Source organism: Monodon monoceros, unplaced genomic scaffold (assembly GCF_005190385.1).
Source record: "Monodon monoceros isolate NGI ecotype Baffin Bay Population unplaced genomic scaffold, NGI_Narwhal_1 Super_Scaffold_3, whole genome shotgun sequence".
Taxonomy (NCBI): domain Eukaryota; kingdom Metazoa; phylum Chordata; class Mammalia; order Artiodactyla; family Monodontidae; genus Monodon; species Monodon monoceros.
Genome location: NW_021703780.1, coordinates 101,415,992 through 101,439,694, shown reverse-complemented (window position 1 = coordinate 101,439,694; position 23,703 = coordinate 101,415,992). Strand labels below are relative to the sequence as shown.

General features: G+C 54.5%; 1 protein-coding gene across 2 annotated transcripts in view; it reads right to left on the bottom strand.

The window, feature by feature from the left end:
• MGLL (monoglyceride lipase) overlaps nt 1-23,703 on the bottom strand; it is a 101,415-nt gene that overhangs the window by 12,938 nt on the left and 64,774 nt on the right. For both annotated transcript variants that reach the window (XM_029241777.1, XM_029241776.1), the window contains exons 4-6: nt 10,123-10,259; nt 8,824-8,934; nt 1,408-1,497 (exon numbers count right to left, since the gene is read on the bottom strand). In XM_029241777.1, the coding sequence (XP_029097610.1) occupies nt 1,408-1,497; nt 8,824-8,934; nt 10,123-10,259 (338 nt within the window). The remainder of the gene's footprint in view (nt 1-1,407; nt 1,498-8,823; nt 8,935-10,122; nt 10,260-23,703) is intronic.

The following is a 23,703-nucleotide window of genomic DNA, read 5'->3' as shown; positions in this document are numbered from 1 at the left end:
GCTCAACCCTGAGGACCATCCCTTCCAGGCGCCCAGGGGGCCGCCTGTCCACTGGGTTGTTGCCCCCCAGACAGAGCGGGCTGGGGACCCACTGACCTAAGCTCTGAGGCTAGTCCCATCAGCGGGTGACCCCAGGCATGTGCCTGCGTATGGGCGAGCCTCAGTCTGCTCCCCCGCGATACGGGAGCTGTGCATGGGTGAGCACGTGACACAAGCCTGGCACGGAGCATAAGGGCCCCGTCACAGGCAGGGGATGAGGTGCTGGACCTTCACTAAAGGGGAGGGGCTTGGTTCGCTGAGCAGCACCTTCACAGACCAACCCCGGTCTCTGCATGGACCTGGCGTCAAGGTGCACCGTCGTTCATGCTGAACCCTGGGGTCTGGTCCCAGAGGGGGTGACGGTGACATCGCACAACCCCCAGCGTATCTCCCCTGAGGCCGCCTCACCCTGCACGCTACACCTCCTGGGCTGGTTTTGCTTCTACAGAGGGCAGCGAGCTCTGCTTGAGGGCAGTAGCCCACCCCTGGCACAGCGGTGCCTCCTGACCTGCCCTCAGTTTACCCCTTGCCACTCACCTCTACACTGTGGCCGGAGCAAACTACCGGCTGTTCTGCAAATAGGCTCTTCATGCCGAGACCTTCACCCGTGCTGTTCCCTCTGCCACGAACCCCCTTCCTCTGATCCCCCTCCAGCTCCCAACCCAGTGGACACGTGGCCTGGCCTGAATACATTCTTCCATCCTCGATCCTATCCACCCCGCCCAACAGAACTGCCCTTCTCTGCTCTCAGGCCATGAGGTTGGGTAGGACTGATGCCATCCGCTTTCCTGGACCAATAACCCAGACTGTCAGCCAGTAAGAACCAGCCCTGAGACTTCTGTTGGGAAGAGGTGCTACCTTTCCACTGCAGTTGCTCATGTAAAGCTGCTGGTGGTCAGCTTTGCCTCCACTTGGGGAGAATTTGGTTGGGAATGAGGCCAAACCAGGGGATATGAGAGGTGGGAAGAGAGATGGTGAACAAGACTCTGAGCCCCTGGACCCAGCCACGCCTGAAGCCTTTAGTTACACTCACCAATAAATCCCTCTTTTTGCTCAAATCACTTTGAGTTGGGTTTCTGTCACTTACAACCAAAAGAGACCTGGCTGATACACACAGAGTTTCATCTGGTCAGCTCCTCTGCACACGTGGGTACAGCTCAGGCAGCACCGCCACCCACTCCTTCCCACCCAATCCTGAAGCCAGACAGCATCTCACACGTCTTCAAGTCCCCGTCACCTCGCACAGAGCCTCGGCTGAATAGTGGTAAACGGCCGAGGCAGAGCTAAAACCTGCATTCCCCCCCCGCCGGGGCTGGTGCCTTCCCACCCCACCAGCCCCAGCTGCCCCAGGTCTTCAGAAAGACTCACCTCTGTCTTATTCCGTGAGAGCGTGCTGCTGTCGATCCGGCCCAGGGACACATTCGGCAGGACAAGGTTGAGGACTTTCACAGCAAGGACCTAGGTGGGAGGGAAGCCAGGGTGAGCGCAGTGGGACCCCCACCCAGCTGCCCTCGGGGCCAGCTCAGGAGAGGGACACCCAGACTGGACCTCAGCCAGGCCTGGTCCCGGGCTGGGCACCCAAGGACCCTCCTCTCTCCGACCAGACGGCCTCACTGGTCTGGCTCTGGGCCACTGTGGGCGAGCCGGGCGAGGGGAGGCCGTGTGGTGACAGCGGGACACCACATGTGTTTTTTGCTGACCCTGATTCTGTGCAGTTACCCTCCCTAGATCCCTCATGGGTCATGATTTTGAATGATGTGCAGGACCTCCTAGCTGAGTGCTTGTGCACGAGCACCTCTCAGAGGACCTTAAAAAACACAGCAGGAGCAGACGCACCCAGTCCCCCGAGATGAGGCAGGACACGCTCTGATCCGGAAGCATTAGACACGGCGCCGAGGGAGACACCGATCTGACTGCTGGTTGTGTGGCCCCAGGTGTGTGGATGGAGCTGCACATCACTGAGCCTGTCCCCTTAGCTCCCCACGGGACCACTGTGAGCAAAGGCACCGGCACACGGGAGGTGCTCAACGCGTGCTCCTTGAACATGGTCCTGGCTCAGGTCCAGGCCTTCCCACCCCCTCCTGCTGGATCTGGTGTTTACCCAGGAAAAGCGTGAACCTGGATCTCACACGTCTGCCTGCAGAGGGGGGCTGTTCCCGTTTCTGGGCTGTGCAGACACCCGGGGATGAAAGATGCTATTTCAAAAGCGAGCTGAGAAACGCTGAAATTAGAATTGCACGGAAGGTGGCGAACAGTGAATCCTCGGTCTGCGCGGAGGGCGTGTGTCACAGAGCCGACAGGTGCTGCCTCTTGGCACCCTGCATCCCGGGAGGGCACACACATCCACTCAGTGACAACCCCTGGGTGTGCTGGGCACGGTCCCAGGTGCCCAGTCTTTTAATCTTGACACAAATGCTGTGAGGTGAGGGTTTACCCTCGTGTAACAGACAAGGACACTGTCTGTTACACAGAGGCTCAGTGCCACTGCACACGGCCAGCTGGAAGTGGGCAGGGGCCTGGGATGCAGCTGCCCTTTCCCTTCCAGCAACAGTGGCCCAAGGGCAACGTTATTAGGGAAAACGACATGGATCCCAAAGCTTGTAAAACTGATCCTAGACTTTCCGCTGTCCTTGATGCCCTGCCACGGCCTCCTGAGGGACACGGAGCCTCTCAGCTGACTCCACGTGTGACCCTGCCAGGCCCAGGAGTCTGGGGAGGCCGTGTGTGATGCAACCAGACCCTGCTGCCCACTTTGGCCCGTCTGCCTGCCTCGTCCAGCACGGACTCCTCAAGGACACGGCTCTTTCTCGGCAAGTAGCTTCCTACCCACTCCCCGATCAGATAGCCGACAGCAGGAAAAGGCCCAGGGACACACCGCCTGGGCACCTGCCCCATGGCAGGCGTGAAGGCAGAGACTGTACAGGGTCCACTCCAGTGTCCAAGCCGGGCACCGTTTCTGCGTGGACGCGGGCACGCTGCCAGCTGTTCGTGGAGGGTCAGACTCACCTTCACCCTTGCGGTCTCTGCTCCCACCATGGGCACCTCTCAACCCAAACATTCACACCCCAAAGTGCCAAGGCCTCTACCCCAGGAAGAGACACTGACAGCTCAGGCTCCACGAGGATCAGGCCAGGCGGGCTGAGACTCATGCCGTCCTCATTCTGGTTTCCCGGGGTGCGTGTGGGCACGAGGCAGCCAGGGGAGACGCTGCCTCTAGGAGAGGGCCACAGGGAAACCTGCCCTGGCCTCCGTCCCTGAGCATGTGGCCTTCTCTGCGTCACTAACAGGAACTCTGCGCAGCCACGGGAAGCTTCAAGAGCCTCACGGGAAAAAAAGAGGAAGAGAGCCGTTTCTGGACAGGCATTTGCTTTACGAGAAGAACAGTGCAAGGGTCCGGTCCCTGGAGGGACCAGATAATGCACAGCAGTTCGGCTGCCCCCTCACCTTCCTGTCCCGGTACAATCGCCGAGTTCCGGCGGGGCCTCTCCTGCTGCAGCTCCGACAGCCTATGGTCCTGAGCCCCTGGTCTCCACAGAAGACGGCGCTTGGTTTTGAAGTCCTGTTCCCTGCACCCCGCTGGTGTACTGGCAGCGGGCGTGGCCCCCGTCAGGCCCTGTCCCTTCCTGATGTTCCATGACCCCTGCTCTACGTGTGGTCCTCAGACCAGCAGCACCGGCAGCTGCCAGGGATCAGGCTCTGCATTTTCACGGGACCCCCGGCGTTCGTGTGTGCCCTGAAGGTGGAGGGGCAGGTAGCCTGAGTCAGAGAAGCACCACCCTAAGAGGTTCTGCCTGACCTGCTCTGAGCTGTGGCCCAGGTGGTGCAGTGTCCCCGACCCCCACAGCGTAGGACCAGGGACACGGACACACCTAATGTGTAAGCCTCTCTTTCAAAGGAGTCACAGTGAGACATCTTTGCACCACCCTGACCCTCAGCTCTTTTTCTAAACCAGCAGAGTAAATTCTGGCCACATTTCCAGCAAGACTCAACTGGGTAGAGACAAACCTTTGATGGCAATAATGTCACAGCTAAAACAATCAGGTGTTTCTTAGCCTTTTCCCCACAAACACCAGAGAAGGAAAAGAGGCGGCACGTGGGGAAGGACGCTCTGAATGGCTGCTCGACACACTCACTTTCCCTGCTGCTCTTTTAGGGTTGGTCTATTTCATTAGCTTTTCCGTTAGGAAACGGAGCAGCGGGAGTGGTGGATCAAGGAAGATGAGGTTCAGGAGGGGTGCTGAGGTCACGTGGTGAGGAGGCAGGGGGATCGGAGGGAGCCCAGCAGAACCCACGCCCGAAAGAGCAATTTGTCCAGGTTGCTGCTGCTTCCTGCCATCATCTCCCCGCGAGAGCCCCGCACCTGTGTCCACGGGAAGAAGAGTGAGGGGCAGTGGCTCACCCAAAAAGGGAGTGGGATGCAAGACACTGTGGATCTTGATGCCATTCTGAGCAAGCGTTCTGAACTCTTCGGACAACCCTGCAGGGGCGTTGGAGAGAGCCCCAGATCCAGCTCAGGAGAGGGGCGACCCCTGCCGGGCCCCCGGAGGAGAGACCCCACCCTCATCGTGACTCCAACAGGCTAAGTCAGGTCTGTGCCACCACACAGGTCCCAGTGACCCCGACTCAACGGGGGCCCCAGGGCATATCGCCTGAGGACAATTTGGGGGCCGAGACCCATGACGACTTACACACAGTCACTGGACCCCAGCCCTGGAAAGGAAAGGTAATGAAGTGGGGGAATCGGTCCTGGAGACTCAGAGCTGGGCAAAGTGGGATTCGAACTGTGGTTCTGAATCCCGGAGAAGGTCTACGATCCTCAGTGTCTCCATTTCTAAAATGGAGAAAATGAAACGAAGTTTGAAGGGCTGCTAGGAGGCTGCGTGACACCTAATTCCTCCAGAGCTCGTCCCTAACCGCCCTCTGGTTTCCAGCCCCAAGGAGAAGCTCCACCAACACTCCTTGGTCGACTGAGCAAACGCTGATGTCATTCAGAGTGGGGACCCCAGGAAGGAGGTGACCTGCAGAACCAGGTGACAGCTGGAGCCCCAAACTACCTCAGCGACAAAAGAGGATGACTCTCCCGGAAGTGAGGTCCACCCCCGACAAGCCAGCGAGCGGACGGTCGTGTGTCCTTGGCCTGCCCTTGGGGCGCCCCTGGGTTAACTGCAGCCCCATCGCTTTAAGTGCTAGTGACTTGCACAAATGCCTCTATTGATCCAAAAGGTTTTAATGGCTCCCGCAGATCATTTTTAAGCTTCTGCCACTAAAAGACTTGACACGAGGGAAGTAATTACACTCACTTTTATACAGCAGCTCAACAGGCTGACCCACGCACAGGAGGCCAGAAGTGCAGGCCTCCGTGGGCGCAGGAGCGCATGGCCGGGGCACAGCCCAGAGTTTCTGGGGTGGGGGAGAGTGCACCTCCCGGCAGACGATAGGAAGCCCGCATGCCTTACAGAGGTAACAACACGCCTGGTGCATCGCTGTTGCCAGATTCAGGGGCCAGTTTATGACCTAGCTAAGCCCTGACTCCTGAGTCTAATTTTACCTGAAGTTTGAATGAGTGGCCACTCCCCAGACCCCTTCCGTGTCCCTTCTCCACCCTCTGCTCCAGGGCCTTCCGGACTCCGGAAGCAGAAGAGTGACATTCAGAGGGGAAGTGGGCTAGAGTTGATCCAGGGCAGTTTTGGGGTGAAGGGAACATCCTGCCACGCCTGCCACCTGAGCCAGAGCTCACGCTGACCTTCAGCGAGACAATCAGCCTCATTTCCTCGTCTGTAAACGGGAACGGGGTGGTGACGGAGGGGAAATAAGATGGTACGTGTCTGGCATGAGTGCTGGGTATACAGCGGCCACTCAAGCCCCACCTGGCCAGGTGCTCTGGTTGGCGGGCGGGACGGGGGTGGTGGTGGTGGTGGAGAAGCATCCGGAAGCACTGGGATGGCTCCTGCATCTCGGACCTGACCCCAGGGGACAACCTCCAGGCAACAGGCAGAGAAGGTCATTTAGAGGATTACCCTCTGGGCAGCCTGAGTCCCCGCCCTGACCCCGGGCAGAAATCCAGGGGGATGTCGGGTTTTTCCCCAGAGAAAGGACTGGGTTAACCTGCAGCCCCTCCTGGGTGTCGCCCCGGGACAAGGCCTGGCAAGCTCAGGGTGTGACACCTGTTCCCAAGCGTTCCCCTGTGTGCCCAGGACTGGCTGCAGTGCTGCCTTCCCCAGAGCATGCCCGGGGGCATGAGACAATCCCCAGGGAGCCTCCCGTTAGCCACTGAGACTTGTTCTGAGGCACAGGACTTTTGTTTCTAAATTTCTCCTGCTTCCACCACGATCTGAACACAGACAGCATTTGGGACCAGGAGACTCTGTCCTCCTTGTCTGTTCCCCAGGCTAAATATACCCCAGCTTGTTGAAAATGGAGTAAGAACCAGATGTGCGGGATCTGGGGTGGGGGGGTGGTCTGGCATTCTCACGTTTGGAGCGGGGAGCTGTCATCTTCCACAAGCCCATCTGTGCTCCAAGCCTTGGGTATCTCACACTGGCTGGCTATAATGATTTTCAAAACCTCTCCATCAGGAACTGGCTGCCATGAAACAAACCTCTGACCTGTCAAGCAGCCTCGCTCTGGGAGAACAGTCACAGAACAGGACACTGCCCTGTGCTCTGCGCCGTGACAGTGTGACTCCACCCAGGGAAGGGTCCCCTCCTCCCCCTCAGCCAGGGTGGTCTCCAGGAGGCTGTCTGTCTTTGGGGTCCGTAAGAGTGAACCACTGGGAAGACCCAAAGGCCAGTCAGTGGGGCCTCACCTGACCCAGGGCCATCCCCATAGGGCGCCTCACCTGACCCAGGGCCATCCCTGCAGGGCGCCTCACCTGACCCAGGGCCATCCCTGCAGGGCGCCTCACCTGACCCAGGGCCATCCCTATAGGGGGCCTCACCTGACCCAGGGCCATCCCCCTTGGGCCTCACCTGACCCAGGGCCTGCAGCGAGGTCTTTCCTAGTCCTGTGCGCCAAGAGGTATCACAAAGAAAAATGACCAAACTGAACCCCACCCACAAAAACAAACAGGCCACCAAAACAAAACAGGAAGCACAGAGAGCGTGTTCCCGCGTGTGTGAAACACAGGGACCCACAGCGGTGTGCGCACCCGCAGAGATGCACAAACTCTGCTAAATGGCTGCCCGCCTGCAACCGTGAGGAGACTCCGCTCGTGCCCTTTCCCTCTCTCACATTTTGAACCGTATAGATACATTATTTTAAGAATGCGTCAATTAAATTTTAAACAAAGATTCCGTGAGACTCCTTCAGAAGGCTGTCAGGCGAGACGTGGAGGGTAACCCCGTGGTCCGGGGGTGGCAGACGAATCACAGAATGTCAGTCAGAACTGCCGAAGCCTGGAGCAGAAACAGATTTCACGGGGAGGATGTGTCCTCTGGTCTGGGGGCAACGGGCAATCTCATTTGTCTCGGTTAATGAGAGGAGACTTGCATCCCCCCCCCAGGGACAGCTGGCTCCTGATTTGACAAGGTGATCTATTAGCGGCAGGCTCGGAAGGTCACGCTGGTGGCCTTGCCCAGAAGTTCCCCCTTTGCCAGTGACTCGGGGGAAAGCTTGTGGGCTCTACTTTGGGGCCCAGCTGCCCTGATCCCCTGGTGCACTTCATCCAAAAATCCCCACAGTCCTGGACTCTTCCCAAAGGGAAAACATCCACTTTCTTCTCTGGAGAAACATCCTTGATGGGGAGAGGAGAGGACAGCCCCAGATCCCAATCCACCACACTGGGGTGTGGACCTGGAGAGTCGCTCGTCCCTTCCAAGCCTGTCGTCCCGACCGTAAAACGCAGGCCTCGACCTCTCCTGGGGTGAGGGTGGGAGCCGAGGGAGATGATTCACGTGTGAGCCCAGCACGTGCCCGGCACTCACTGGGCAGAACGAATCACGAATCAAAGCATGCAGCGCGCCGTGGGGACCCCCTCTTTTTGCGATCCTGGTCTTGCTTACTCTACTCAGACCAGGACCACTGAATGATCCTGACCCACTCACTGCCTCACTCACCCCTCGTGCTCCTTTGAGAGTCCTGAGAACTGGCTCGGGGGCAGCAGTGTCCCCCAGCGACCAGGATAGACTGACCGTTGCTCGGGGAGACTCGGGGCTGGGATTCCCCACCCTCACCGGGTTACCCATCTCTGAAACCTCAGGTCCATAATGTGTCAACAACCCGGCAGCCCTGCTGAGGCCACGAGTCCCATCTCCTTCCTCAGGGGGAGGAGGCCCAGCTCAACGCGGGAACCGCTGGGTTGCGCCGCGTGGAACATTACAGCCAGAAAAACAGAATGGAGGATCCGACAGGTCAGAGGTGAAAGTGCTCAGGGATGGAGAGCACTACAGCCAAGGCGCCGGCGCTGTCCCGTTAGTAACTGCCTGCAGCTCCGCTGTCCGCCTGCCGTGGCCGATGCTGGCCAACGGTCCCCGGAAATGAGCTCCAGCCCAGCACATGGCTTGTTAACAGAGGCCCCTTCGCTGGATTCCTAACGCGCGTAACCTTTCCTCCTTCTAACGTTCACCAGAGAAACATGCACAAGCAGGAAGTCATTTTTCTTTTGCCTTTGGGAAAAAAAGTACCTGACTTGAGAAACTACAGGATTCCAGGGACAACAATGCTTGCTACTTGTCCAAACCTTATCACAATCGTGGGAGAAGCCCTTTCCCCCAGACTCTAGCTGTGAACGGACGCCCCGGGGCCAGGGAAGCTGCAGGAGTCTCATGGAACCGGAAGTCCGTTTACCTTGAAAGTCGTGGCAGACTCGGGATTGGCAAGAACCAGCGGGGAGATCAGAACCATCCCGGAGAAGTGGCCGGGCCTCTCTGCGGCCGTGAGGATGGTGATGGCACCTCCCTGCAATGAGAACGGGCAGCATGTGGGTGTGGGCGTCGCCAGCATGGGCTCTTAACCGCCCCATCGCGGGTCTCCTGCTGGGCTGCAGTCCCGGCCCAGAGCCCCAAGGACGGTACCTTGGAATAGACACCCTCAAATGTTGGATAAACTAGACCTGCAATTACTTGCTTTCACATGTTTTTTTCTCCGGGTTTTCCAACAGCAAACATTTCAGGGAGATCTAAATGAGGTTCCTGCTTGTGGGCTGCAAGTTAAACAATAACATGTTTCTATTTCATTTCAAGCCCAAAGCTGGCAGACTCCCAACTCACCCATTCCGTCAGCCTTAACACGAGATCTGAAAAAATCTGCTGATAATAAGAGACTGCTACACTTTTCTTGTTTTCCTGGTTCAGTAAAGGTTCCAGAAATTTAGGTTCCAAGAAAAATAGTTAGTGAGCGTGGGTGGTGCTGAAGGCATGCGGCCTTGGCTACTTGAAGCTGAAGGTGACCTGAACCAAGGGCTGACACCACACACGCTGACGAGGGCCAGGCAGGTAACAGACGCGCAGGAACAGAGCCCGACAGTGACCGGGCTGGAAGGGAGGGAAAAGTCACCCAGATTTCAAAACCAAGCAGCTCAAAACGTTCTTTGCCAGCCACTGGGGCAGGGGGTCTAGAGGCAGCTCCGGCCTGGATGCTGCCAGTTTGAGAAGCCCTGATTTATACATTAGAGTTGGCTGATCCTTAGGGGGTTTAATGTATTTAAAAGGTGAAAGGGATTTGGAATGACCTTTAAGGACTTGTTTCCTCTGGAACCCCGTCCTAATTCCCACGTGTACTGTGTGACTCTGAAACGGGCAGGACGCATAGGACCTGTGTTTCTCCACAGGCTGACCGAGGGGCCCTCCTGCCCTGAGACGCGGCCGTGCAGGGAGAAGTGCCCTTGGGGCCCCACCATGAAGTGGCACCTTCCTGGCGCCTTGGGCGGAGGTGAGCTTCTCTGGGGCTGCCTCCAAGATGCTGGCCCTCGTTTCCTGAGCATAAATTGTCTGGGAACTCCCAGAGGGGGCCGTGCTGCCCAGGCAGAGCGCGATGGGGCCAGAGGCAGGGCGGCCCCCTGCATCCCGGGACCCTCACCCTCCACCCACTGCAGGCCTGGGGCTGGGGCCCGGCTTGACTTAGAGGGCTCTTCCGTGGTCTACTCACCATGGAGTGGCCCAGGAGGAAGATGGGAAGCCCCGGGTGGTCCTTCTGCACAACGTCCACGTGCTGCAACACGTCCCTGATGAAAACCTGGAAGTCAGACACCACCATCCTCTCCCCCTCGCTCTGCCCGTGGCCGACTGGGAGAGAACAGGAAACAGAACCAGTTACCAGAGGCTGACTCCTGCCAAGCCCAGGGGTCTCCTCACGGAATTACGAGCCACTCTTTAGGGAGGACCCACCAAGCCCTTCCAAGAACTCTTGACCGTGGGAACTCTTCTCCCCCATTTTACAGACTAGGAAGTTGAAGCACAGAGAGGTTAAGGAACGTGCTGAAGATCACACAGCCAGAAGTCATGAGCCAGGATGTGAACATCACAAAGCCTGTCCACGCAGCCAGGATGCCTTCCTTGTGGCCGTATCCCAGGAAAAAAGAAAAGGACAGGCACGTGGAGTCTCACTAGGCCTCGTTTCTCCCCAGATGGCCAGAAACAAGACGGATGAGGCTTGGAATTCCCTGGGCTTTCCCAAGTCCTTGACCCTCACAGTTGTGTTTCCAAGCGTTAGCTTTTCACCAGGTAAAGTGCTGCATCCTGTCACCTCCCTTTACAGCTCTTGGTGAGGACAGTGCGACAGACATGACAGTCAAGTGCACCTGCCAGAACCTTCTCAGCGAAGCAGCCGTAAAACTAGGTCACGCTCCCTCCCTCCTGGATTGTACTGCCTGTCCCATATCCGTGCTGTTCACTTCCCTGCGTTCTTTCTGAGGGTCCCTCCACGCTCCCCTCTCGGAGGGACGTCAGTCGCCATAGAAACCGCGCAATGTGAGGGTTTGAAAGTTGCCAACAAGGAGGAGCTCCCAGAGCACACGGAAGCACAGCAAGCGGACCTGCCCAGAGCTGCAGTGACCACGCCGCCCGCTTCACGGACGGAGAGTGGAGGGGGTGCTCACAGCGGCTGGAACGGCTGGCAGCCCAGACCTCACACTCGGAAACCCTCTGTGTGGTCAGACCCCGAACTCCTGTTTCCTACTGTCCGTCCCCCACGAGTGCCCATCGCACACAGCCTTCTGTCACCCTCTCAGCGGCACCCTCAGTCCCCTTAAACTCATTTTTATCTTTTTTATTGTGGTAACACAGCATCTTCGCCATCTTCCAGTACAAGCTCAGCAGTATCGAGCACGTTCATGTTGCTGCACAACCGTCGCCACCATACGCACCCCCAGAACCTTCCCACCTTCCTCAGACTAAAACCTCATGCTCCTGGCGCAGGCTGAACTGCATCCCCCTTCCCCACTCCCTTCACGTGCTGAAGTCCTAATCCCCACAGCTCGGAACATGACTGTATTTGGAGACAGGTCTTTAAAGAGGTGATTAAGTTAAAATGAGGTCGCTGGCCTTGCCCCTAACCCAATCTGACTGGTGTCCTTGTAAGAGAAGGAGATTAGGACACAGACACACACAGAGGGACGCCCGTCTGCAAGCCCTGGGGAGAGGCCTCAGGAGGAACCAGCCCTGTCGACACCTTCATCTTGGACTTCCGGCCTCCAGAACTTTCAGAGAATAAATTGCTACCGTTTACGTCACTCAGCCTGGGGTACTTTGTTATGGCAGCCCAAGCTGACTGATACACCCACTAAACAGTACTCCCCTACCCCACCTCCCGTCCTTGGAAAACAGTTCAGTAGTGAAATGGCCAGAGTATTATGTTTAATACTGCCATTTAAAAGATAAATTTATTTATTTATTTATTTATTTTTGGCTGCATTGGATCTTCGTTGCTGTGCGCGGGCTTTCTCTAGTTGCGGCGAGCAGGGGCTACTCTTCGTTGCGGTGCACGGGCTTCTCATGGCGGTGGCTTCTCTCGTTGCGGAGCACGGGCTCTAGGCACGTGGGCTTCAGCAGTTGTGGCTCATGGGCTCCAGAGCGCAGGCTCAGTAGTTGTGGCGCACGGGCTTAGCTGCTCTGCGGCATGTGGGATCTTCCCCGACCAGGGCTCAAACCCACGTCCCCTGCACTGGCAGGCGGATTCTTAACCACTGCGCCACCAGGAAAGCCCCAGAGTATTATGTTGAAAGTTCGAATTATTACAAATACGTGATCGCTATTTTCTCTGTGTGCTTATGTTACTAATTTGATATACGATTAGATTCATTAGTTTCGAAATAAATTTGTTCACAACTATAGATTCTGCTGTTTTACTTTGCATTTTCTTTTGTGAATACGTAAACATTTACCTGGCTCAAAAGTTAGAAAAATAAAAAAAAAGATTCATCCAGGGACATCTTGCTGCTGCTCCTGCCTCCTCTACCTCTCCCCTCTCGCGCCCCATGGCTCATCATTTTGACTATCCTCTGTTTTTTCTTTCAAAGCAATTGTTTTTGCAAAAATAATTATCTTTTTTTTTTTTTTACATAGAAGGTAGCATGCTACAGGCCCACCCTATTCTGCGCCAGTTTTTTTCCCTTTTAACGTATTCTGGAGGTTATTTCGTATCACAAACAGGCCAAGAGCTCTTCCTCTGTCTTAGGGCTGTGCAGTGCTCCTCTGTGTGGGTGGAGTACAGATTATTCTGGCCATCTCTCATCAAAACCCATTTGTGTGACATCCAACCTCTCGTTTATTAAACACCGGACTGTAACGAATCACTGGGAATGTTTTATTCCATCTTTGTGAAGGTGTGCCTTCAGGGTGTATGTCTAGGTGGCAAGGTTGTTTGGTTGAAAGGTGCATGCAGGTGCCATTTCAGTAGAAGTCGCCCACTTGCCGTCCACGTGGGATGTGCTGAGTTGAATCTAGCAGCCTCCCAACAAAGCAGGTCGTTCAGTGTTTGTATTCTTGCCCTTAAGACAGAGGAGAAAGTATAGGTCGAACATCTCCTTACATTTCAAGAGTCACTTGTATTTCTTTTCTGGTAAACTGAGAACTTCTGTCTTTGCTTGCAGGGTTTTGCATTTCTTGATATTTAAGAGCTCTTTGTATATGAGCTGGTCATTTGTCCTTTGACTTGATGTTGTGTTTAAGCTACAGAAGATTTTTATTTGAAAAACTTATCAATCTTGGGACTTCCCTTGTGCTGCATTGGTTAAGAATCCGCCTGCCAATGCAGGGGACACGGGTTTGATCCCTGGTCCCGGAGGATCCCACATGCCGTGGAACAACTAAGCTCATGCGTCACAACTACTGAGCCTGTGCTCTAGAGCCCATGAGCCACAACTACTGAAGCCTGCACGCCTAGGGCCCGTGCTCTGCAGCAGGAGAAGGCGCCGCAATGAGAAGCCCGCGCACCACAATGCAGAGTAGCCCCCGCTCGCCGCAACTAGAGAAAGCCCGCACGCAGCAACGAAGACCCAATGCAGCCGAAAATAAATAAAAAAAAAATAAATTCATTTAAAAAAAAACAGCTTGAGCACTAGTTGCTTTAAAAAAAAAAAAACCCTTAAAAAATGATCAATCTTTTCTTTTTATGGCTTCTGAGTTTTGATTCTTAGTTATAAAAGCCTTCTCTACTCCAGGGGTATAAAGGAACTCAGCATTTTTTCTATGAGTTCCTTTATGGTTTCATTTCTTGTGGGCAGGGGGAAAACATATACATAACATAAAATTTACATTAACCTTTTTTTTTTTTTTTGGCCATGCCGCACGGCATGTGGGATCTTAGTTCCCTGACCAGGGATCAAACCCATGCCGCCTGCAGTGGAAGCGCTGAGTCTTAACCACTGGACAACCAGGAAGTCCTACATTAACCATTCTCAGGTGCACAGCTCAGTGGCATCAAGTACATTCACACTTTTGTGCAACCATTGCCACCATCATCTCCAGATTTGGTTTCATTTTCTACATGTTAATCTTTGATCCACCTGCAGCTTATCGTGGTACCTGGTATGAGACACTATCTCTTTCCTGACGGTTCTTTTCTTCTTAAAATCGAGGTGAAGTTCACATAACACAACGTTAACCATTGTAAAGTGTGCCAATTCGATGGCATTTTGTATATTCACAACGCTGTTCAACCACCTCTATCAAGTTCCTAAATGGTTCTTAATTGTTCTAGTGGAATTTATGAAGAAGTCCCTCATCACCTCACTGAACTGTGGCGCCCCCCCGATCCCATGTGAAGGTTCCCCAGACTGGAGCCTGGCCTGTTTTTGGAGGGCTGCTCAGTTCTGCTGGCCTGCCTGCTCACAAGTCAGCCCCCATGATGAGGGCGCTGCAGTGCTACCCGCCCCGGCCGTCCCGCAGGCCCTCCCGCGCTCCTCTCCACTGCCCCGTGGCTGCCTCTCCCCGCGACGCACGCTGTGCGCCCCGCCCGCGCCCGCCCGCTCTCCCCGCTCTGGCAAGTTCCTCCCAGAGCTGCAGATCCGCCTCGTGAACCCCTGGTCAGAAGAATCCCCCGACTGTCCTGTTGATCCTCAAACAGCTTCCAAAGTGGCTCTGCTCCCAGGTTCCATTCACCTTCTGAATCATTCAGGCTCAAAACAGGCCTGCTATCTTTGACCTTCATTCTACCCTATGACGAGCTGGTCCCCAAACCCTTCCAGATTTCTAGGTCCTCGGCCTCCTGGATCGGCCTGCTCCTTTGCATGCCTACGCCACTAGCAGGGGGTGAGACGCTCATCGCCTTTTCCCTGGCGACAGCTTCCCACCCAGCCCCCCGCTGCCCTAACCCCCTCTGCACCCCTCTGGAAGCTGCTCTGATCCTGCAGGGGTCAGAGTCTCCACTGTTTCAGAGCTCGGTCCGCGTGTGCCAGCCCAGTTTTCGGGGCCTCTGGTAAAGGCTCCTACTGGTCCTGCTCCCTCACTAGAAAGCACAATCGGAACCACACTCACACCTCCCCGCCCGCTGTCCCTCAAAGCACATCCACGCTTTTCCGCTACGCCTCTCATACAGCAGCCCCCTGCTGCGGGGCCCTCAGCCCTGCACCAAGCCAGGAGCAAACCCTTCAAGGCCCATCGCCACTCCTGACCCTTCCACGGAGTCAATTCCCTCCACACAGGTGCAAGTTTCCCCTTCCCCCTCAACCAGGTCTTGTCTCTATCACAGGTGAGCTGACCGGAGCTCCCCCCCCCCCCCCCCGCTCCTCTCCTCCAGCACCACTCCTCCCCCATGGACCGAGGGGCCCTAGAGCCCGGCTGACAAGCAGCTCTGATGGGTGGCTGGTGGCCCCCACTGCACTGCGCTGTGGGAGACTGGTGACGTCTGCCATGGGCTCGGGGAGGAGGCTGGGCCCGCATGTGCCCCACACCCGCCAGGGCTGACCTCGGGATCGAGGATCCCATTCTGTTCTTCTGCACATTCCTCAGGGCTCCTCGCAATGGCCTGGCATGGGGGGCAGGTGCCTGCTATACACCTGCTGAAATGAACTGTAGCCAGGATTTCCATAATGGCCACTCACCAGAGATTCATCTCCATCACCCTGGCCACACTGATGGATACATTTCCTTTCCCGCCACGTACACTGAGCAACAGTTCTGCATTTGCAATGAAAATCCTTTTCCTCATATTTTTTAAAAGAAAGAACCCTGCGCCACGGGCCTTAATCCAGCATATTTTTGTTTTGTTTGCCCTGATTCTGCTATGTACTGTGTTTTTTAGTTTCTGTATTTTGATGCTTTACCATCTGGTTAAAGCTGGCCCTGGAGGGACCGCTGCTCCCAGGGTTAGCGAATTTCTAGAGACAGGAAAGAACTGGCCTGTGAGCTGGCCTTTCACATGCAAACCAACCCGCCCAGAGCCTGCATCACACCTCTCACTTTCTGGGCTACCCTCCTGCTGTCCTTGTCACCCAGGGCCAGGTACCGGACAACCAGGGCAGCCCCTGAGCCCGCGAGCCCACTGAAATTATTCAAACCAACCAATCCTCAGCCTGCTCAGCCCGCCTCACCATTCCTTCTCGTAGAAAATGCAGTAACGGCTCCCATCTACATTCCCCCCACCCCCTCTGCCTCCTGACCAGCCCTGGTGCTTCCCTGAGTGGCCCTGTATGGGGTGCCCTGCCCCCTTTCTAGGGAATTGTGAATATAATAAATTGTCCCTCATGACAGCCATTTCCGTGTCTGTGTGTCTCACCACATCTGATTAAAACCAATCCCAAGGACCCTTAAAACACTCTAGCGTCGTATTCCGTGCACAGTTAAGTAGTTAATAATTCTTTGTTGAATGATGAAATAATCCCCGTCTCTTTACCTCATACAAAATATTTCTACCTGAAAATAACTTTCCACGGCACCACTGTGTGCTAAAGAGATCGTGAGGAAGTATCCAGAAAGCTGATGATCCCGTTAAAGCTGGAATAGGAAGAAATGAGCATCTGACTTCCCTTTTCTTAGGGAACCAGTTCTACTCAGTACTCATTTTCTTAGAGAAGAGAAATCTGGTGAAATGTAGCCTTGAGTAAGGAAAGAGAGACAAAGCATTAAAAACCCAGTAATGACAACACCCCATATTTACGCAGCAGGTTGTAATTTGCACAGCCCTTTTCCCAGGGTTAGTTCACTTGATCCTCACAACCCCATGAATTAGAGATTCTTTCCCCCATTTTCTAGCAGACAAAACTGACCCTCGGACAGACTGGATGGCGCTCATCCTCCCGGTGAGTTACAGGCCGAGCAAGGGCTCAAGCACTGATTTCAGACCGCAAATCTGGTGCTTTTACTTCCACTTGCCTTGCCAACAAGGAGACCAGGGCCTCGCGGCACGGCTGGATCTGACCCAGGGAAGTCTGATTCCAGAGCCCGCCCCCTACACGGTGGTGACTCAACACGCTGCCTCTGTGCTCTTCTATTCTACCCCTAAATCTACCTCAAACGTTCTTCCTGTTTTAATCAGAAGAGATGGGTGCGTGTGACTGAAAACACAGGCAGGCATTCACACCAGGCCCGCAAGTCTAAACGATGAGATGGTTTCCTCCAGACGCTGGGGTACCAGGCTCCCAATTTTGCCATTTTCACAGCAAAAGCGTCGCCACATGCCCTGTCTGGTGAGGGGTCCACAGCAGGGCCCTAACTGCGGACCACACGCTCCCCACTGGGGGGGTCTGCACAAACAGAGATTTCTCATTTCTCGCCTCTGCTCCTTTGGAGGCTCCAAGCAGACAGCATTTCCCTCACCCAGGCTCTAGGGACATGGCTTTGTCTCCCTGGGAAAATCTGACCAGTAAGAGGACGGACTTCCTTCCATCCCGCGGGGGGCTGGCCCTGCATTCCTGGCCGGCGCACAGGCCAGCACGAAGGAGGAGGGGGACTCCTGTGCGACGTGCGGTTCAGGCCAGCGAGACAGACGGTCACTGTGGCGCCTCTGGCCTCAAGAACCACAGGACTGGACAGGCAGGAGCCACGTGTGGGAATCACAGCCACACAGACCCAGAGGGAGAATAAAGCCACTTGGACGAGCTCCGGTGTAACAGAGCACTGTGAGGGGCCGGGAGGAGACCTGACTGAGCTCCCGTGTCCAAACTTAAAGGGCGCCACTAGCCCGTATATGTTCCACAGAGAGAAGCCGGTACAACCACTTTGGAAGCCTATCTGGCATCTCGCAAGGTTGGAATTCCATACTTTACAACCCAGCCATTCCACCCCCAGGTTTTCATACACCCAAGAGAAATTCCTGTGCAGGCACCATAGGAGACGGGGTAACATCCTTCACTACAGCCTGTTGTCACAGCTGGAGAATGGACACATTGTAGCTAACGGGATTATTCTACAGTAGTGAAAAAATGAATAAACGAAAGCTACATGTAGGAAACTTAGAAACAAAATACAAAGTGAAAAAAAGAAAGTAAGGTATTCAAGTTTAGCCATTTTATAGAAAGCTAAAAAAAAAATCAAAAAAGAAAACGAAAAAACAAGCAAAAGCAAACTATATCTATTTTTAGAGAGCCAAACCTATGTGATTAAAGCACAGAATAAAAAAGCAAGGGAATGAAACACAAATTTTAAGGTGGTAGTTACCGCTAGTCACTTGCCCATCTGTAAAACTAGGAGACATCTCCTGACCTCATCGTAAAGCTGCTGGAATAAATGAACCAGAGCAGCACACCCGGCAAGCAGTGGGTCTTCACCAAACGCTCCCTTCCATCCCCACACAGTCTCAGAGGAGAAAACCCGTAAGTTGTCGTGGTGTTTAGGGCTCTTCCCCATCAGAGGTTCTTCTGCATGTCTAACCTGTATTTCTCCTCTGCATAATCATGGCTTGCTTTCGCCTTGGTTTCCTTCTAACTAAAAATAAATTTAACATTTAACAGAACTTTTCTCCTCAAAACATTAAGGTAGGTCTGTTCAGTCCCCACCAGATGACAGAAGCTCCCATGTGGCGCCTGACAGTTGTTTGGAGCTTCTGTAACCCACAGAAAAACATGAGAACTGGGCAACCCAAGTTTAACCTCTGTTGAAACTGCAACAAATGCTACTTTTAGAAAGCAAAGGAGATCACCCATGGTGAAGTGAACTGCTTTAGAAAGAAGCACAGATCCCTTTCTCCAGGATGGGAGACGCTGTATTGTTAATATTTAGGAAGCAGAACTTTCTGAAAGCCTTGGAGATGCCAGCAACTAAAACCAGCTGAAGTCAGGACCCAGAGCTTTCAGCAAAGACAGAAGGTGGTCAGCATTTCTCAACCACAGAGAGTCAATGGAAGCGACCACAGAGCGAGCGGGCAGGAGAAACGGCCTCTTCCGCCCCTGACAAAGGGCCAGCTCTGCACACTGAGGCCCCGGCAGGGCCCGGCAGGGGACAGGCCCTTACACACCTGGGTACTGAAACAACACTACTGCAAGTTCAAATTCAGCTAAGATGTTACAAAGGCGAGAAGAGGAGCACATATTAGCTCCCGCCCCGTGCCAGCCCCTGGACCCGTGGCTCCTCCTGTTTGATGACAACAGCGCAAATCTCGAGGAAGAGTCACCACCCCATTTAAGGACCAGCAGGACCAGGGAAGGACGGGATGTGGAGGACAGAGCTGAGCGTGGCGGTCAGGAGTCAGCTCCGCCTCACCTCCCTGTGAGCTTGGGCAGGTGACTTCACCTCGGCCGGCTCAGCCTCCCCGCCTGCACAGAGGGGCGCGCGTGGACCCCACTCCGCAGGGTGCGTGGGGAGTCGGGGGAGTGAGGCACGGTGGCCGGCCCTGAGTGCAGCACACGGCAAGCACTCAGTAACGGCCCACTGCATCGCTGGTCAGGGGAGGACGCAGGTGGGGGCCCAGAGCAGCCCTGCGTTCTCTGGGCAGTGTTCCCTGCCGTTTTCAACTCCAGGACACACCAGCTACCCCCAGGACACAGTGAAAGCATCCCCGATCCTCAAGCCCGGCGTTAATTATGCACCACCATCACTACTGCACACGAGGCTATGAAATTAGGAGACGAGGCTGAGGTCGGCGTGCCGGCGGTTCCGGGAGTCTGGACCTTTCCTGTTGATTCCTCAAGCAGACGCAGGGGCAAATATACCCCAAGTCTCTGCTTCTTAAGGAGCCAGTGGGGGTCCCGTGGGATCACCGCGTGGGGTGGAGGCTGGGGGCCTGGAGTCCGGCCTCAGGCATCCTCCACCCTCTGGCGTTGTCAGAGCAACAGACAAGGCAGCAGGAGGCCTTGTGCCAAGGCCATCGGCTGGACCGTGGGCGTCCTGCTGGCCCCGACCAACCCCCACCCCAGGCCTCCCTTGAAAGGGTTAGAGATGGGCCACCTGGGTGCGAGGCTCAGCTCCCTGCGGAGGGTGGAGCTCGGTCCCGGGGGGAGCAGGCAGGAGGGTGGCGGTGGGGCCCCAGACGAGGGCGCCTGGTCCCCAGACGCCATGGGGCAGCGACTCTGGAGGGGCGGCAGCCACAGCCACGTGGGGCAAATTTAAATTCACTAAAGTGCAAACCGTCAAAACGCAGGTCCTCAGCCTCACCAGCCCCATCACGGAACGTTCCGTTAGGCAGCGTCGAAAACAATTTCTATTGAGGAGGTGCCATGTGGAAAGAGGAAAAACACCTGGATCCGTTGGCCTGTATTTAAAATGTTACTTAAATAATAAAACCCTGCACCCCTCCTCTGATTACAGAAGTAACACACGTTCACGGCCGATTTCTGGGGGAGCCAGGAAAGCGTCGGGCAGCCCGAGTACGGGTCACGGGACGGCTCTGGGGTCAGACGTCCTTGGACCTAACCCGGCCCCGCAGGGTGCAGCCTCCTGCACGGTTTCAGCTCCTCTGGGCCCCTGTCTCCTCACCCCCGCTCCCTGGACTGTGGGAAACGTGAACCGAGACCACCTGTGTGAAGTGCACAGGTCAGGGCTGGGCACAAAGTGGACGGCAAATATTAGCTGTGGAAATGAAAAATTAACCACAAAAAAGCAACGGGGACTTCCCTGGTGGTCAGGGGGTCCGGGTTCGATCCCTGCTCAGGGAACTAGAGCCCACAGGCCTGCCGCAACTAAGAGCCCGCATGCAGCAACTGAAGATCCCGCACGCCACAGCTAAGACCCGGCGCAGCCAAACAAACAAACAAATAATTTTTTTTTCTAAAGCAACAAACCAGTCCTGCCCTCGCCAAGCAGGAGTAAACACAACGGAAGTCTGGTCTCATTTCCGTAGCGGCCAAAGTGAACTGGACCAGCTGACCTGGGACACCCTCCAGCACACATCACCGGGAGAAAAAGAACTCAGATTGTGAGGGGTGCCTCCACTGTCACCACTGATGTTTTCAACCACCCATAAAACCACACTGTCTATTCCCTGTCCTGCCTGTGGCCCGGGGGCTACCTCGGCAGGGTCAGGGCCGGCTGGCATGGCCTCCTGGCTCTTCCCAGCCAGCCTGAGTTCTCGCAGACAAGACGAAGCCACCGCGTCCTCTGCCGGGCGAGAGGCTCACGCTGGGGCACCCACGGGCCTTCCAGTGGGGCAGAGGGTCCTGGTGGAGGTGGCCAGGAGTGCTTTCCAGCCAGAGCAGCCGGGAGTACAACCGGACTCCTCGTTCAGTCAACACCCTCATCTCCCATCCAGGCGGTACACGTCAGGATGGGGTTGGGGAGGTCAGTCCTGCAGTTGACAAGAGTCCTCTGTAGGGGCTGCTGCAGGAAGAAGGTAAAAGCCGACCACTTCAACTGGAACACACGCTTCCCAATTACCTGTTGGGTGTCCGGTCTTGGCTAGGCTCTGGGGCAGGGGGCTGATTTTCAACTTAACACATAAGACTGTAATATTTCCCCCACTTTCACACAAAATTTATACTTGGGATTTATACTGACTGCATGATGTCCCATCAGGGGGATAAAAATCCAAACTCACTTTACTTGCAATGGTGGAGCACTGAGGTTGCCAGCAATGTTTGCTATTCTAAATAACACTGAGATGAACATCTTTTCACAGATATTTATAGAACTGTCAGGATAAACTTGCCAAGATGGGATTTCTAGATCAAAAGATATGAATATTTTGGGGAGTCCCCATTCACAGAACCAAAAATGCATTCCAACTTGAGAATTTCCGTTGTCCCCAGCCAAGCACAGAAATTTGAATTTCCTCACGTCCTTGTCCACACCGGGAGTTACAGCTCTTTGTTTATTAGAGGAGGTAGCAAACCCACTTTCTTCCCATCACGGTACTTTGCTTCCAGGTAAAAACCCTATGGAAAGCTACTGTTTGGGTCTGAAGAACTTGTAATCAAATGTTTTTCTCTCCTCTTTTAAAGGCAGTTCATTTCTCTACCTGTGGTAGGGAGAGAGCCACAGAACACATAGTGACCCAAACAATGGTTCGTAAGATAACCAGGGCTCTGGGCTGAGCCAGGTGGAAGCCCCCACTGCCAGGAGCAGCTGTGTGACTACTTGGGCCACACCAGGTGCCCCCAGAAGAGATGTGACAGAAAGCGCACACATTCCAGGTCCAGCAGGTTTCCCTGAGACTGTTCTGTAGTTTCTGCTTCCACTGAGTTCCCCTCAATGCTCTTTTGGAACGAGGGTGCCAGAATCCCCATAGATCCTCCCTACCTTAGGCCGCAACGTGATCACGCTACTTAAAATTTAGCCATCGGGGTTTCAAAGCCCGTTTCTAACGAAGGTCTGGCTTGCTTTCCGCACTCCTGGGACAGTCCCCAATCGTGGGATTTCATGTTGCAGAAGTCCCATGAGCAACAGCATTCTATACTGAAGTGTAAGGACACGAGACCAAAGACAAGTTAAAAGTAGAGGAGCTGCATCCTTCAGCTAAAAGGCCACCAAAAATCACGTTCAGACATCAGCCGACACAGTCCGCCGATGCTAAAAACGCCCTTGTGAGGCTCCAAGAGCAGACAGTGTGGGACAAAAGGACACTCGGAGGGCGAAGGGCTCACAGGCGATTTGGTGCAGGCTGGACAGGACCTTCGTGCTGCCTCTCGGGGAATACCGTGTGATCCGGGAGGTTCTGCTTCTGTCTGTCTCTCTCTAAAAAAAGTGCATATGGCAGAAAGTCCAAGATCACAGCTTGCTGGCCTGGAAAACAGTTTGTTTCCCTCAACAAAAGCCATTTCCTCCTTTTCTGTTTGCTGATGGTCCAGGCTTCCATCATGGACACCTGGACCAACACGCTTTCATCTCCTGAACTCCTGCTGCACGAGCTCCCCTCGATGGGAGGAGAAAAGGGAGTTCCCTGCGGCATCCATGCACAAGCTCGACTGTACGAAGGACACAAAGAGAGAAATTAATTTCTCTACTAATTGACAACAGCTTGAAAAAGGTATAAAGATTCCAGAATTCAGCATATGGGCTACGGAAACACATTTCGGCTCAGATATTTTTTTTTTTGAGCTGTTACAACATGCTTTATAATATAACCAGCTAAAAGGCTGTTAACGGTGCAGCGTTTCAGAAATAATGCATTCTCAGGATTTCATATTTAGAGGGTTTATTTGAAAACATCCTACTCTCCACTGCATAAATAAGAGGAAGCATGACCAAAAGTGTCATAACTATGGCTCGTGGTGTCTAGTGAGATGATCTTCCTTTTGTATCAAGCTGCAGGATGACTGGGCGAGGCCAGTTCCCCCGTGCGATCAGCCACCCCCAGCCACCCCTTCCCACACATCACGTTCCTTTCCTGTCTCTTGAGCAGGCAGGGCTCTGGGCGACTCTGGGTGACGCAGAATCACCCAGAACTACCAGACCTTTCACCCAGATCTCTCGATGAAAGCTGAACACATACAGAAAGTGCCCGTGGCTTATAAACAGGCAACAGCTGTGGGGCAGGGCGAGGCATTCACAACGGCAACTCCAGGATGCGATGAGATCAAGGAATAGAAGTCTGTGACACAAAAACAGGATGCTCAGCAAATTCCGAACAACGCTCGAGGCAAAGGACAGAGCTCCACAAGATCAGCAATCCCAAGAGCTTGAAAGTTCAGGAAAAGGTTTAATGTTAAAAAAAATTTAATACAATGTCCAAGGGATGGGCGACACCATGCCCGACCAGACAAATGCCCGACCTAACCTGGCTTTTACGGATACTTCCTTTTTAAACTACTTTCTCCGTGTCCTTAAGGTCAGCTTTATTTTTGTTAGAAGACAGATTAAATAGACCACGTTCTGACTCTCATGTTTTCCTCGACCCCGTAAACCCCTCGACTGGCAGAGTTTC